At 40.4% G+C, this 17,357-nt stretch overlaps 2 protein-coding genes across 2 annotated transcripts; both read left to right on the top strand.

Moving 5' to 3' along the window:
• Positions 1-2,571: 2,571 nt before the first annotated feature.
• Positions 2,572-12,853, top strand: LOC108673589 (arrestin domain-containing protein 3; the record flags this gene model as incomplete). Its single annotated transcript, XM_018161440.2, has 7 exons — positions 2,572-2,895; positions 3,125-3,271; positions 3,845-4,059; positions 4,361-4,543; positions 12,238-12,260; positions 12,464-12,492; positions 12,747-12,853. Coding segments are annotated over exons 1-7 (816 nt in total), but the record flags the coding sequence as incomplete, so codon positions are not given.
• On the top strand, positions 6,598-7,423 carry LOC108673590 (centrosomal protein of 41 kDa). Its single transcript, XM_018161441.2, has one exon. It carries the CDS (start codon positions 6,709-6,711, stop codon positions 7,396-7,398), a length of 690 nt encoding a protein of 229 aa, XP_018016930.1. The 5' UTR covers positions 6,598-6,708; the 3' UTR covers positions 7,399-7,423.
• Positions 12,854-17,357: the final 4,504 nt, after the last annotated feature.

Raw genomic sequence — 17,357 nt, 5'->3', positions numbered from 1 at the left:
CTGGTGTTGTGTCTAGTATTTCATGATCTTTGGCCATTTCAAGCTCTCCAATTGGGCGAGATGCCTTCAATTTAATCTTGGGTCATTATTCTTTTATAGATTTTCTTGTCATATCCATAGCTATCTCAAAAGTCGCCTAAAGGTTCATTTAAAAGTCGCCTCAAGACCTTCTCCAAAGGTCTTTATAATATAGTTAGGCTCAATTATATTATATAATTAATTAATTAAATTATTGAAGCCGTTCCTGCGAAAGTGATTCGTAGGTCTGACCGCAAGGAATAATTTCTGATCTCAGATTTTTTGGTGCAAGCACCGTATTTGTCGACAATTTTATGTGACACATAATCACAAAAAAANATTCCTGAGAAAATGCGCTAAAAAGACGCTGCCACTTATTACAACGGACGTATTACAAGGTTTTCTAGAATTGCGAATCTCAGAATATTTTCCTGAAGTACAGTAAACTGCATGCATTGCATGAATTTAGCTTCATACTTTCAGGATACGAATCAATTGGATCATTAGCTATTGATAATGCACGATGACCATTTACAGAACCTGACATGCAACCAATACGTTGTAGCAACATCCCGCCTGACTTCTTGAATCAGACCACTTAAGAAACAGTTAATTTTTTGTGTTAATTTTGTCATACCAGTTCTGTTTCTAGTCAGCTCATCTCCAGCTCTGTACCTGTAAACAATAAACTTGCCTCACACCTTAATCCAGCCTCTCCCTAGCCTCTGAGTGTCTTGAAAACCTTTATTCCCGCATTATCAGCTCAATTTTTACAACGTTGTTGAAGTGTCTATAACCGCTCCTATATATGCGTCACGTTTACGTCACGAACCTGTCGGTTATAACCACATGATCAATTTCTGGTCGATTGTGGTCATGTGGTCCTACATCCAATGTATTGACTGATGAACAGCCTTATCGAGCTTGCGCCCTTATCAGGTCGGTGTCCATAGTCCTGATAAAAAATTGTTCTTTTCACTCAGAAAGTTACTCGTATATTTATTGTTTATCACGAGATTAGGTACAGGATGCATATCTACAATTCTAGGACGCTGGCTGCTCATTGTGCATTTACGCTATTTCGTTAGGAGCAATGAGGCCACACATCGAACAACTGGATACACTACAGCCCCTGAATTGTACTTTCTATCTATTTTATGCTGCGAGTTTTGTCGAAGATTATTATAACAATAATATAATAGACTTAATAGTTGTGTGAGTTTTGATTAGGCCACGTTAGCCTGCAGCCGATTCATAACACCCTGGCCACTTAGCCACCTTAGCCACTTTCGGCTTGAATTTCCTTCACTAGTTGCAGGTGCACAAATACAACTCGGTGCTACCGGGTTTGATGATTAAAGAATCTTCAAACTCGAATAAAAAAGAATCGTGATGCTTCTGGTTGAATTAGATCAATACATGATTAGATTGCGTCCATAATGAATCGTCTATAGCGATTCATTTATTACGCATACCTTTGCATACCTACGTATGCATTTATTACGCATACCTTTGCAAACAGCTAAGAAACTTAATGAACGCTGAGCCAAATTTCTGTCATTCACCTGCAATGTCAACTGGCTCAGGGCTTGCAACAGCTGCTGATCTTTATGAACATTATGTGATTGGTTGAAAACCATGAAATGATTGACTGATGACCATTAAATGATTGCTTGATGATCATTAAATGATTGGTTGAAGACCAGCAAATGATTGGTTGATGACAATTAATGATTGGTTGATGACCAGTAAATGATTGGTTGAAGACCATTAAATGTTTGGTTGATGACCATTAAATGATTGCTTGATGACCACTAAATGATTTGTTGAAGACCATTAAATGATTGGTTGATGACCATTAAATTACTGCTTGATGACCATTAAATGATTGGCCCCTTTCGAATGCGCCTTTCGTGACCTTTTTGCCGTCCCTGAGCCTGCAACGTGACTACCTACACTGTACTATGCCGTCCCTGTACCTGCAACGTGACTACCTACACTGCACTATGCCGTCCCTGTACCTTTATGTGATTGGTTGAAGACCATTAATGATTGGTTGAAGACCATTAATGATTGGTTGACGACCATTAAATGATTGGTTGACGACCATTAAATGATTGGCTGATGACCATTAAATGATATTTTGATCCATTAAATGATTGGCTGGTGACCATTAAATGATTGTTTGATGCTCATTAAATGATTGGCCCCTTTCGAACGAGCCTTTCGTGATTTTGCCGTCCCTGTACCTGCAATGCTTCACAGCTTCTCCGGCAACATTCCCTGAACAGTGTTCCACCTCTAGTACCGTAATTAGTTCGGCATTGATGCTAACTACTCGTGGATTAATGATGATGTTTAATGATATCACTTCACTCAATTCAAGCGCAATAAATAGTAAAGAGTGACATTATAGATTACATTATACATTTTCTTTTATTTATCATGTAACACCATTTCAAATTTAATCAAAAAAGTCATATATGTCTCCAAAAGTCATCGAGACTTATTTGCATTTTGGTGTCATTTTCACGACAGTGGGGACACAATGGGTCCAGCAACTCATTGGTTGACCCATGACCGTTGACCTCTCTGTCTACGGAGACATTAGCCGTGGACTGTATAGCCGTGGACATTAAGGGGTCAAGTTTGACTTTAATTTGATTTGAATTCGTAGGTGCTATCTTCTACACATCAATTGCTATCACTATCAGTTAATTATCATCCATTTAATTATTACAAATCAGTGGTACAAGCAAGTCGCGATGGCTCCTAAACTGACGCTGCTGATAGACCAGCCCAAGTTGGTGTACTTCCCAGGCCAGACCATCACTGGACGGGTCCAGGTCACGTCAGACAAACCCATCAAGGGAAAAAGTAAGCGGATGGCTAGGATTACGTACTCATTTGGTTCCTGTATAGAATTTAATTTTCTCTCGAAAAATTGTTTGTCAAATAAAAATAGAAGATGCGAGCATTGTACATGAGGAAGGCCTGAATATCTATGACTATGTTGAAAATCGACACAGAAATCATTAAATAATTTATTGTGACTATTTTTTATTACTGAAGAATTTAGTGTTTGATAACTTGTATACTTTGGCAGCACTGAGCATGGTCTTCTCGGGCGCAGCGTGGGTAAAATTTGCTGAGACGCATTTCGAGAAGCAGCGCCGCGGCAGGGCAACCTACCGCCGCCGCACCTACGGGGGGACCGAGACCTACTACGAGGACCAGATAGTCCTGTGGGCAGGTGAGTGGCAGTACGCAGGATGGCAGTACGCAGGATGGCAGCACGCAGGATGTAAAAGGCAGGATGTCAGCACGCAGGATGGCAACACGCAGGATGGCAACACGCAGGATGGCAACACGCAGGATGGCAACACGCAGGATGGCAGCACGCAGGATGGCAACACGCAGGATGGCAACACGCAGGATGGCAACACGCAGGATGGCAACACGCAGGATGGCAACATGCAGGATGGCAACACGCAGGATGGCAACACGCAGGATGGCAACACGCAGGATGGCAACACGTCAACTGGGCACACTTGTCATAAAATGAGCCTATATTGTCGTTGAATCATTTACACTCCGGCATGTTGGGTGCTAGGTCCGAACAATATTTTGGTTAATGTCAGTCAGTATATTATAGTATAATTTTATTGTAGTGTTATATTTTAAAGCATGTCAGTCATTATATTATAATTTTATTGTAGTGTTATGTTTTAAAGCAAGTTGATAACTAAAGGTCGATTCATGAGAAAATTTTTCACCATTCTTATTTCACCCTTGCAAATCTGTACAATTTATGACATCCCGGCAGATGCATCACAGGAAATGGCCGCAGGACCTACCGATTTTCACTTCAGTTACACGCTACCATCACACGCGCCCTCCTCGTTCGTAGGACGCTATGGTCAGGTGGTGCACAGCGTTGTGGTGACGCTAGGGGGCGCTAAGGCACGCAAGGACGTCACCGTCGTCCACCCCGTCAGCGTCAACTCGGTAGTCGACCTCAACGCCGACGCGACGCTTAGGGTGAGAGTCGGGGGACTTCCTGGTAGCATTTCTTATCCTAAAATTTCTTAAGAAAACTTCCTACTATGCTGAAAAACATCCTACATAAAATAAAATAAAAAGGCTATACCTTTGCAATAACTGTTTAGTTTACGATCATATGAAAACTTCATTATATCAACATCAGCAAAAAATATGACGCAGAAACGGCACCGCCTCTAAACCTGCTGTAGTGCCAACTGAAACTCCCAATCTTGACATTGATTTTTTTATAAATGTTTCAATACTTAAACATGCCTTTTATTCTCTAATTGTCTTGCAGATGCCCCAGCAGTGCGAGAAAGACAAGACGTTGTACTGCTGGTGCTGCAGGAGTGAGCCGCTTAGTGTCGTCGTGACTCTCAACAAGGGAGGTTATGTGCCCGGCGAGCTCATCATCATCAACGCTGACATTATGAACAAAACTAAATGGACTCTGTCGGAATCCAAGGTTAAGCTGATCATGGTGAGACATTTAGCTCATAGTACGCGTGTACAATTGCACTCACTTAATACTATTCTGAAGACCATGAAAAAAACTTTAATTGAGCCGAAATGATTAAAACCATTTGTATTTATTCTTTCTACTTTATATTTTTCGTAACCAACACGATTCTTTTTTGACAAACGTACGCGTGACGTGACAAACGTACGCGTGACGTAACAAACGTACGCGTTCTGGGGGAGTCAGTGGACGCTCGGGGGGATGGAAGTCGGGTTTGATGGGGTAACTATTTTAGTATAATAGTTTGTAATATACAATAATATGCTTTTAAAATTACAATCAAATTTTATTTCCATATATAAAAAAAATAATTTTAGTTTTTTTCATTATTTAAAAATAAGTAATTGTTTATAATTTAGACCTACCTTGACATTAATAATGAAATTCTTAGTTCATAGAGCAGGAGTCAAACTTGTTATCTCTCAACAAGAACGAAATAATTCATGCATTGTTTCCAACTTTGTGCAAGTTTGCAAAAATTTCAGATCGATTGGACAGGTAGAAGTGTGTTAAATATCAATTATAAGATTTGTAGCAGACAAACAAACAAATAAGAAGAAATGAACTTAAAGAGAAGTGTTGTATAAATGATTTTTTTGTCAGGATTTGCCGTTCTCCTCGATACGTTTGCGTGATAATCTGCTAAAGGCGATTTAAGTGAATTATATCAATTTTAATTATAAAAATTCTTTGAATATCGTCAAATGAACATTTCGTCAACATCACAAACAAAGCGAACAAACTTTTCCCTCACAATATAGAGCAGCTGCCACCACAATACAGAGCTGCTGCCACCACAATACAGAGTGCCCTCATTTGGACCACCTGATGCACGATGCTGTTGCTTGCTTCTCGCCGCTGGTAGTGTTGCAGGGGAGGTCGATCTGGGATTGTGCCCAGGAACACGACTAGTTGTCTCTTGGAGGTCTCCAGGGTGAACTCCCCTTCTCTTAGATCCCTTGGTAGGACGTTAATCAGCCATGGTCATGCCACGGAAAGTGATCCTTCCCGCAGTGATTGAAATCTGACCGCGTATCTTTAGCGTTGTTTCGGGGATCCTGCACAGTCTCCCACTTCTTTCGTTATGGTACATTTCAATCTTGAAGGCCTCTCTTTCAAAGTTCCGTGCCATTCCGGTTATTATTTTTCACGTGTACAGAATGACATACCTCTCCCGTCTCCTCTGCAGTGAGTACAGATCCATACGGTAGACAAGAAGCGCAGTGGGTGAACAGCGGAATAAACATGTAAAACACGCTGGACGACATTATTGACAGTTCGCATCCCGCTGGCCGACGTTATTGACACGTTGCATCACGCTGGCCGACATTATGGACACGTTGCATCACGCTGGCCGACGTTATTGACACGTCGCATCACGCTGGCCGACATTATGGACACGTTGCATCACGCTGGCCGACATTATGGACACGTTGCATCACGCTGGACGACATTGTTGACGTGCAGCAGCGTCAAATTGTTGCCTTTTCAACATGCCAGCTGTTGAAACTCTTTGAATGGCATGACGAATCATTGACAGAGCGCTAAACAGGCTGTATGGCCTTAAGTTCATAAACTTAAGGCCATGCAGCCTTCAGCTGGGTGGAAGACACCCAGCTGAAGATACCAGCAGGCGATGTTTCTCACGAAATTGTGATACTTAATCAAAATTAGTTTTTTAAAATATAAATATACATATTAAAAAACATTAAACATATTATAAAAAATATACATATTATTTATGATTTAAAATCTCTTTTTGGCTTTAAGAAACCCTGCCAAACCTGTGGCTCCTGATGGTCGGAGCGGTGGTCGGGGCCAACCTGGTGGTGGCTGTGCTGGTGCGCGTGGTGCTGTGGTACTGTCTCTTATACACATCTGTTATATTTTATGCATCTTATATTTATCTAGGTATTGTACTAAAAAAATCATTCTCTTCCTATTATTCTCATTATTATAATTATGTCTATAAGATAAAACACAAGTGATTGAGCTGACGAAAAGACTACCCTGTGCCAGTAAAACAGCTGTTGGTTTTTCCCATGTTTATAAGTATTTATTTAACTACCGTACAATAGTCATATTGGATACAATGATGTAAAATGTAGGTGGCTGAGCAACCTGATATGGTGCAGACAGCCGAGACGACCACCGCGGCACCTGCATACCTCCTAGTGGACGTACGTGAGGCGACCGCGTACAGCACCAGCCACCTGATCACAGCCATAAACCACCCGTCATGTCGGCTGGGCCGTTCCATCAACTGGGAGTGCAGGGAGCTGCTGCAGTACCGCAACCACCCTGACCACATCATCATTGTGTACGACTATGCTGAGGACCTTGCCCCTGAGTATGCAGCCACCCTGGTGCACCGTGGATACGTCAATGTCTTCCTTCTAAGTGGTGGACTGCGACTGGCACAAGACAAATTCTCCTATCCTCTTGTGGTGACCAAAGCTGAGGCTAGGGCTCGTGCTGCAGAGATGCCAACATCTCATATGGACACATCGATGGTCGAAGGAGAAACATCTAGAATGAATTTAATAGCTTCTGGTAAGGATATGAACAAGGATGATGAGGTTGAAGGTACATCCAGCATATGCTTGTTTAACTTGCGCAACGAGCGTCTTCCGGAGGATGTCATTACAAACCTCGCCGCCCAGCTGGCCACGGTCTACGTGCCGCCCCTCACCCTGGGTGAGGGATCATCCTCGTGGGGCTCGGCCCCTTCAACAAGTCGCACTGCTGGTGGGCGGCGACCCAATGTGCCCTCACTTCGACCTGCAGGTCGTGGTTTGTCCAAGTCGAGGGTCTAGCCATCTACTGTTCTGGGTGTAGCCTCCTTCGCTNACGTGAAGTTAATGCTGTCTCTTATACACATCTAGATGTGTATAAGAGACAGAACTTCACCATTATAAATGTCATCATTACCGGGCAAGGTTGGAGTATTTTAGGCTGAACGCAACACGCGAGCGCCGCTGCGTCGTGAATAACGTCACCTTGGCTGGCTCGTCGCTGTCCATAAATCGTCCAGGATAACAAAGGGTTGAAATTCACACGTTATTCTTACCTGAATGACATAATTCATGGGTTGCAATTCACACGTTATTCTTACCGGAATGACATAATTCAGGTCCTTTTGAATAGTAAGTAAGAAGGGGATTAATGACATTGAACTTTTATGATGAAGCATCGTTTTGTATTCGTTTTTGCAACGGCCGTTTAATTCTGATGTTACTTTATTTAAAAAGATATTCGTGTAGTCTTGGGTTCATTCCGAGTGGATTTTTTCTCGGAGCTTCACGAATTAAACAGATTGTTATTAATGGCCATAAATACCATAAATACCACGACCTCAATGGCAGACTTGTCTCATAAATGGGAGGTTTCAATCGTCCTGTGGAGTACCTGTCTTGGGTGGCGGCCTGCGCTCTGAAGCCATTACTCAGCTCCCTGTCTGCTGCAACTCTGACATTAAGATGTTATCAGAGTGTCCACTCTGAAGCCATTACTCAGATCCCAGACCTCTGCTACTCTGACTTTGTTCTCCGACGCTTGGTGTGGGCATTCATGGGATATCTGTTTCTTTTCGGGGCAATTCTAGATATATTGTAACACAATAAATCGTATCGTCGCACATTATGCACACATCTTTGTCTCAAAGGAATTATTATGGAATTATTCTTTCTCCAAGAGTTAATAAACGGACTCTAATTTCTAATTTAATTCGTGCGCCATGCCAACTGGACAAGGCATTGCTCCCTGAAAAGTTAGGAGGCGGTCACGTCATTAGCGCTCAGTTGAGAGCCTCATTGATCGGAGCCCCGAGGACGACACGAGCGCTCGTTGCGAGTCACGCGCTCACCACACAACAATTTATGTGTCATATTGTCTGAATATTGACTCGCTTTCTGCACGTAGCACTGACGCGCCTTCTTGTCGGGCCAAACTTTCTTAAGATGGCTCACACAATGGCGAAAATGCATCGCTAAATGGACCGAGTCTCACAGATTTCTCTGGGTGTGGCCCCCCGATACCCCCAGACATCCATCATGAGTAGTAGGCCTATGAGGCTCGGTAATATGAAGCACCAGCGATTTAAAAAGATTGTGATGAATGGGTATGGTGAGGGAGAGATCAATCTAGGAGGGTGAGTCGTGTTCCTGGGGGCAATAAATCTAGTGGTTAAATTATCCCAATTAGGAATCACCGCTTGGTCGATATGAGGTGATGCATGGCGAGGTTAAGTCATTGAAACGTGGAATTTTTTCGGCGATACTGTCGCGTCAGTGAACAGGTGTCTCAGTTGTTGGCAGGTGGCGATAGCGAGCGGATTTGCGAACGTGCTACTCGCTTGTCTTTGCGTTGCGTTAGAGCTTGGTTTCGTAGAACCAACTGTTACATGATATACAAATTACGTTGTTTGACTCAACTGGCTCTGCTCGTAAATTTGCCATTTACATTAACCTTAACTGGTTACATTGTTGCCAAGCAGAAATGTGTGAAGAAATGTGAATGAATAAACCTGATTTAAAGATCCAGTGTTTTAATCATCACCCATGGGCAGTGCTGAAAGACGTTGATGGAAATATTCTACATTCATCTGATGTCTTCAGAAATTCTCGTTATTCATGATAATTTCTGAAATTTTATTCGAATTATCAGCACCGTTAAATTAGTTATTGGTGATAATTTAAGTGTAATTAATATTAGCAGGAAAATATAACTCAGTACTCACTGCCGTGAGTGACAGAGAGCGTATTTTCTCGTCGATGAAAACGTGAAGTCACGGACGGACATGCAGACAGACAGACGGACATGACGAGCGAGTCACGGACGGACATGACGAGCACAATATAGCGCCTTTTCTCCCATAAATGAGAAAATGCGCTAAAAATCGGTCCAAATGAAAATAGAATCGTTACAATTGCGAATACTTAACTCGATTATCTGACCCCAGCAAGAGGCGCAAGTGGCTGGATCATAACACCGTACAAGTCCTCGCGCTAATGAGTGGCAGTGATCCTGCCACAGACAACGCTGCGTGTCATAAACCCGTGAACTGCTATTGTGTATAGACGCTTGCAAAGACGCGCTGTGCAACCCATACAGATAAAGCAATGTTAGTTGACTCATCGATTGAGGAGTAATGTTACTTACCTGTTACTAAACCGACGAAGCGATGTTAAGTGAGATTTAGTTGAAGAGTTACGTCACTTAGCAGTCACTGAACTGCCAAAGCTTAACGAATTAATAACAGGTCTCGCCAGTCTCCAAGGTTGTTGAGATTGAGTTTATTAGTTTGTTGAGTTTGTTAGTTTGTTGAGTTTATTAGTTTGTTGAGTTTATTAGTTTGTTGAGTTTGTTAGTTGGTTGAGTTTATTAGTTGGTTGAGTTTATTAGTTGGTTGAGTTTATTAGCTGTCTCTTATACACATCTAGATGTGTATAAGAGACAGCTCTGAGAACAACTTAATGTCAGAGTTGCAGCGGACAGGGAGCTGAGTAATGGCTTCAGAGTGGACATTCTGAGAACAACTTAATGTCAGAGTTGCAGCTGACAGGGAGCTGAGTAATGGCTTCAGAGTGGACACTCTGAGAACAACTTAATGTCAGAGTTGCAGCTGACAGGGAGCTGAGTAATGGCTTCAGAGTGGACACTCTGAGAACAACTTAATGTCAGAGTTGCAGCGGACAGAGAGCTGAGTAATGGCTTCACAGCGCAGGCCGCCACCCAAGACAGGTACGCAACAGGACGATTGAAACCTCCCATTTATGAGACAAGTCCGCCATTGAGGTCGTGGTATTTATGGCCTTTAGCAACAATCTGTTTAATTCGTGAAGCTCCGAGAAAAAATCCACTTGGAATGAACCCATGACTAAACGAAAATCTTTTTAAATAAATTAACATCGGAATACAACGGCCGTCGCAAAAACGAATACAAAACGTTGCTTCATCATAAAAGTTCAACGTCATTAATCCCTTTCTTAGCGACTATTCAAAAGGACATGAATTATGTCATTGAGGTAAGAATAACGTGTGAATTGCAACCCTTTGTTATCCTGGACGATTTATGGACAGCGACGAGCCAGCCAAGGTGACGTTATTCACGACGCAGCGGCGCTCGCGTGTTGCGTTCAGCCTAAAATACTCCAACCTTGCCCGGTAATGATGACATTTATAATGGTGAAGTTCTGTCTCTTATACACATCTAGATGTGTATAAGAGACAGCATTAACTTCACNNNNGCCAGTCTCCAATGATACGTCCACTCGCCAGTCTCCAATGATACGTCCACTCGCCAGTCTCCAATGATACGTCCACTCGCCAGTCTCCAATGATACGTCCACTCGCCAGTCTCCAATGATACGTCCATTCGCCAGGTTCCAATGATACGTCCACTCGCCAGTCTCCAATGATACGTCCACTCGCCAGTCTCCACTCGCAGGTCTCACTGCGTCAGGTGTTGCTCGTCGTAGGTGAGCTACCAACCCGCCTTGTATATAATTAATAATAATTAACATTAATTATAATATCAATTAATATAGTTAGCTAATAACCCTTGGATATAATTAAATCTTTCATTACATTCTATCCTTATTCCATAGCCATTTAATCATTTAGTTATTTATACCGTTTAGGGTAATCTAATCTAGTCTTTCAAACATGTTGGGGTAATTTTCTCAGGTCATTTACCCTATTTGGGGTAATTCTACCTGGTAATAAAAACAGTTCGGGGTAATTTCATCAGGACATTCACACCTATTGGACGAGTTTGAGTTGATCATTCGTGCTGGCTGGAGTAATTTGGCTACATTAGTTTTAACGTTCGGTGTAATTATTGGGGTCATTCAACGGTGTTTGCTTTTATTTTATCCAGATTTATATTTTGTTCGGGGTAATTTGATCGTGAGATTTTTAATGTTCGGGGTAATTTGATCAAGTCATTAATAATGTGCGGGGTTAATTGTTATAGTTATTCTTATTATTCATGGTTTCCATTTCTAGTTATTTATGCTGGACGGGGTAGTTTTCTCTCGTGTTTTTTTTTTGCAGTTCCGTTCAAATTTTTCTTGTAATTAAATAATAATTCAAACTAAGCTCTAGTCTTGGCTCCTGTCAGGCATTGGAGTTTGTTTTGCAATAATATCTTTTGCATTATAATTAATAGAAGCGTCAGCTAATGTTGAACTGAAGTTATCTTTCATAATATCTGATAATAATTATTATCCCTAATAATAACTGATGATAATAATTATTATCCCTAATAAAAACTGATGATAATAATTACCTAAAATAATAACTGATATTAATAAATATCACTAACATTACCTGATAATAATAATTATCCCGAATAATAACTGACGACAATAATTAGCATCAATATTAACTGATAATAATAATTATCCCTAATAATAACTGATAATAATAATTATTATCCCTAATGATAATAATTGTATTGCAGGCCTCCTGTTATCATCGGAGAAGGCGCAGGTGGAGGGGCGGGGAGGGGGGCGTGGTCTGTCTCTTATACACATCTAGATGTGTATAAGAGACAGATTTATGGCGCTATTACGTGCATTCATTTTTTTCTCGCATATTTACGACTATGGCGATTGTACTTGCCTTTACTTAGCGACTTGTTGCCCGGCCAGGAGGTCTGCTACAAGCCCGTTGNGTGAACCCCCCCCCCTCTCTTAGATCCTTTGGTAGGACGTTAAAAAAGATATCCTTCCTGTAGGGATTGAAATCTGCGTATCTGTTACGTTGTTTCGGGGATACTGCACAGTCTCCCCTTCCTTCGTTATGGTATAATTCAATCTTGAAGGTCTCGCTTTCAAAGTTCTGTGCCATTCCGTTTAATATTTTTCATGTTTACAGAATGACTTACTTCTCCCGTCTCCTCTGCAGTAGGTACAGATCCATCCCGGCAGACAAGCTTTTCAACATGCCAGCTGTTGAAACTCTTTGAATGGCATGACGAATCAGTGACAGAGCGCTAAACAGGCTTCATGACCTCAAGTTCATAAACAGATGGAAGCCACCCAGCTGAAGATACCAGCAGGCGAAATTTCTCACGAAATTGTGATAAATACTCAAAATTAGTTTTATAAATATAAATATACATATTATTTATGATTTAAAATCTCTTTTTGGCTTTCAGAAACCCTGCCAAACCTGTGGCTCCTGATGGTCGGAGCGGTGGTCGGGGTCAACGTGGTGGTGGCTGTGCTGGTGCGCGTGGTGCTGTGGTACAAGCGGGACCGAGTGGTACCATTCACAAAACCAACCCCGACATTAGAATAGGAATATAAATACTACCAATTTTTAGTTCACTGTAAATATTAAAGAGAATATATTTTGTCTTATGGCCCATGCAAGTAATATTATTCGTATAAATGAACCCTAAATATATATGTATGAATCAACGAAGAAGCAAACTGAGCCATGTATACATGATAGTTGTAACCGATTGTCTTCGTTCGAACAGCTCTGTTGCATCTCTGTTATAATAAAGTATTAATATAATTCGCCTAATCACATTAATTATATTGATTCGCCTAATCACATAAAATTGTATAGCTTGAATATTTATCTAAAAATATAATTTAACATATTATTCCTATATTATTTTAAGCAATGATGGTGTAAGGCATGACCTCCATGAGCCTATAGATTATCCTCCTATGAATTGATGCGCTGCACACGGCCTGGCAATGGAGTGTACGTTCCATGCGTGGCGTCGTCTCAACTTATCCTAGTTGGGTAAGTCGTAAAACAGGCATGACTTCCATGAGCCTAGATTATCCTCCTATGAATTGATGCGCTGCACACGGCCTGGCAATGGAGTGTACGTTCCATGCGTGGCGTCGTCTCAACTTATCCTAGTTGGACAAGTCGTAAAGTAGGCTTTAATTAAAGAAAACTTCTAAATTGTCTACGATGGTTTTCATCACGCAAGCTGAGATTTCAGTTCAGCAGCTCAATGCATAGCGAGCTCAATTTTTCACTCAATGAGCGTACCATCTCACTAAACAAGTTTACAACATCATTCAACGATTTCGACTCATTGCCGCGCTCTTAAACCGGCTTCCCACTATTTACAGTAATAAGAGTAAGTTTTTCGCAGTCACTACAGAAACCAATGAAGTAATTCAGTTACCTTATCTGGAGGAATGAGTGCTTCTCAGAGCTCAAATTCGAACAGCTGGTACAAATCAATCTCGCTCACAGAGATCTCTTTGAAGTGCTTGCAAAATTTTCCTTTCTAATTGAGCTTATTCGATTTTGGCTTTTTGTCTAGCGGAACTAAATGGCCTTTAGATTACTTTTTTATCTCTCTTCCCAGCCATCGTACAATCCACGTAGAAGAACAAAAGTTTAAACTGAATCGAGTTGAGTAGAGCTAAAGTTCCGTCGAATATTCTGACCCAGTCACTACAGCTGGGTGAGAGAGACAGGGGTGGACTGATGGAAAGAATGGGGCGACACGACAGACTGGTTGAGAGGGAGAGGGTAGGGTAAAGGTAGACGGAGGGTCAGGGTAAAGATAGACAGAGGGGCATGGTAAAGATAGACGGAGGGGCAGGGTAAAGGTAGACGCAGGTGGCTTTGATAAATGATACAAAATTCTTACTCTTATTCCACGTAACAATTTATTTTTACTGTCCCATGCCATGAATAAAACTGGGTGTAGGTATTACTTTCTTAACGTAGATTACTAGATTAGTATAGGCACCTTTTTAGGTACGGTATTAGCTACCTAGTACTACTAGGACTTTTCTGTTGTATATTTCATTATTTGACCGCACTCCCATTTATAGGCTATACGTTCATTCTTATATTAACCCTTAACTGCCGGCGCAATGAATTGTTTTGTAAAAAAAATATGGAAGTTGATTTTTGGGCTTTACTGAATACTGACTCAGAATAAGAGTAATAGATGATCAAACCAAGAAAATTCATTTTCACTGAAACAATATTAATAGTGTACGAATTAGTACAGTCAGGACTCAGGACCACACATGCACCAAAGGAAACATTGAAAATACACATGTTTTCAGAAAAAGAGCTTTACTGTTGAATTAGAACCAATTTATTCTCTTATGCCCATATTTTAGGTATGTGCACAAAAAATTTTTTTTCCTTTGATCGTAATGAAAATTACACCACTGAAAAGAGAAAAAAATTTAGAAAAATATCATATAAGTATGAGTGAAGTAAGTCGAAAAATGGGTAAAGGTAGACGCAGGGGCAGGGTAAAGGTAGACGGATCCTCGCTCAGGAGAATAAACGTACATAGAATAGACAAATAGAGGTATAACTCGCGGACGAAGGTGAAATCAAAAATTGTGTTACAAATTAAAAATCACCGTTAGGTGGTTAACAATATATATTAAGAGTTCCGTTCAAATATATACATTAGTATACTAGATATATTAGGCACTTTGTTAATTCTGAACCGTATGACCGTAAAACATGCAAACGAATGCAAAATCGAAAATTATGATCACGACTTAGACATCGCCGTTATGGCCTTATAAATGCATAGGCACGCAATGTTTCATCGAGCTGCGTTGGTTAGTTTGGGAGAGGTTTTTAGCTCACTGAACCTTGCAGACCATTCGTGAGTCTGGCCGTAAAAGTGTCCGCGAGATCTTTTCATTGCTTGACCCGCGATAAAACACGAAAATTTATCAGGCCGATAAAAAACTTTGTCTCAGTATGAACAATATTTTATCTGTGTTTATTACATATGAGCTGAATACTTTTTGTTTCTTTCGCTCCTAATGATCATTGAAACATAACATTAAGACAAGTAATTGTTCATATGCACTTATCATATCCGTCTTACTGCGATCATTATCGTTTGCAATGAAAAATATTGGCAAAAGGACATATATCTTCTGAAATTTAAGTTATGATTCATTGATGCTATAAAAAACTGAACGACAGAAAAATCAGCCAACGAGGTCGCAAAACTGTACGGCCTATTGCTTCTATAATCTATCGCATGAATGAACAATACTATAACCTTACAATAAGGTATTTATATTCAGGTTAACTGCACTATCTCGTGCTTGAATAAACATGACGTTTTTCGTATGACCTTGAAATTTTAATTCAGAAATGTCAGACGCACAATTAAATAAATTATCTTGTTTTGGATTAGGGCGCCTCGTTGAATGCACCTGGTGCTTTTTCGAGGTAGAACTTTTATTGCGCTTTGCCACACGCTTCTGTTTCCGGGCAACTCACCTCTGTCAGCAGTGTTAAGTGTGATTCTGTTGAGGGCGGTTCAGGAGGGATTATGATCGTGAAAGAATTGTAAGTTTGAGGCTTTATTAAAATGATACAAAATTCGTACTTTTATTCCACGTAGCAATTTATTTTTACTGTCCCATGCCATGAATAAAACTGGGTGTAACCGTGTATGTATTACTTTCTTAACGTAGATTAGTCTAGGCACTTTTTTACGGCATTTAGCTAGGTACTAGGACTTTTCTGTTGTATATTTGACCGCACTCCCACCTATATACGTGCTTTCTTATATTAAAATTAACTAGGTATAACGCTTAACGGCGTGTCGATATCATTCTTACCTGGATTTCCCGTTGTAACGATGACGTAAGATAACACATAATCATTTGGGTCTGAAAATATTCAATATCTAATATGAACCAAATACTACAGTGCTAGTCTGGAAAAGTCCTATTTTTGTCTGAAATATCGCGGCTCTAATATCATATAATTTCAGTAAGTATGAAATCTTGCGGCTCGAATGTCATAAATTTTTGTTTGATTAAAAAATTGCGGTTTGCACTTCGCAAACATGTCATTTCATAAAATTTTCAACTTTCGCAATCCGCATTGTTTTACCGTTTCCGCCAAAAATATCTTGCAGAAAAAACATAAACATCGTAATGTAAACAAATAAACAAAACGTTTGTTGAAGATCGCGCATAGTTGCGGTCNCGCGACAGGACATGGTAGAAAAACTGTCCGAATGGCTGCAAATCTCTGAAATTTCGAGAGCATGCTCTAAAAACTATAATCTTGATTTCAAATTATCTTTCAATAATTTCAAAATACGATATCCATGTTTATTTCCCGCCCAAATGTTACCTCTTGCACATCCCAGCTAAGCAGGTACTTGATAGACATTTCTCGAAAAAAAAAATGATGTCGTCATAGTTCAAGTTTTTTTAGTTCGTTTCCAAACAAAAGTCAATCAAATTAAGCTAACATTTTGGTGGGACTTTCAAAATTAAATACCATACGCGCGCCGATGCGGAAAGTGGCTGTCCGCCATATTGCCAGCATTGTTTACGTTTGAGCGTACTTTGTGCACATACCTACATATTTGACTGCAAAAATACATGATTATTTTTAGAAGTTACTTATCATAAAAGCGTCTTATCAACAGACAGTCATAGTGGCAAAGCAGAGAGTTTTTTAGACTCTCCCACAACTTCAAGGTTCAAGCAGTGTGGAATTCTAGAAGGATAATAAATTAACTAGTACACATAGCATATTGGAAAATGGAAAGCAGGACCTGAAAACTTGAAAAGCATAGTGACAAACCAGAGATTTTTTTAGAATCAGTTCATTTTTGATTTCCTCATTTACTCGAGATTTTAACCAATTTCTTAAGTGAGATAATGCTGGTATCCATGATACTCAGAGTGGAAATCTAAGATTAGAGGTTCACTTAAAAAAAAGCGTTCCGCCTTGAAAAAAAAAACGTTCCAGGCAAGTGGCAACTAGAAACAGG

Source organism: Hyalella azteca, unplaced genomic scaffold, assembly GCF_000764305.2.
Source record: "Hyalella azteca isolate HAZT.00-mixed unplaced genomic scaffold, Hazt_2.0.2 contig12249, whole genome shotgun sequence".
Lineage (NCBI taxonomy): Eukaryota > Metazoa > Arthropoda > Malacostraca > Amphipoda > Hyalellidae > Hyalella > Hyalella azteca.
The sequence above is the reverse complement of the archived record's forward strand: the minus strand, read 5'-3'. Positions and strand labels throughout refer to the sequence as shown.

Bases quoted from the DNA above. Each gene is read 5' to 3' on its own strand.
- LOC108673590 (XM_018161441.2), top strand. From the start codon at position 6,709: ATGGTGCAGACAGCCGAGACGACCACCGCGGCACCTGCATACCTCCTA.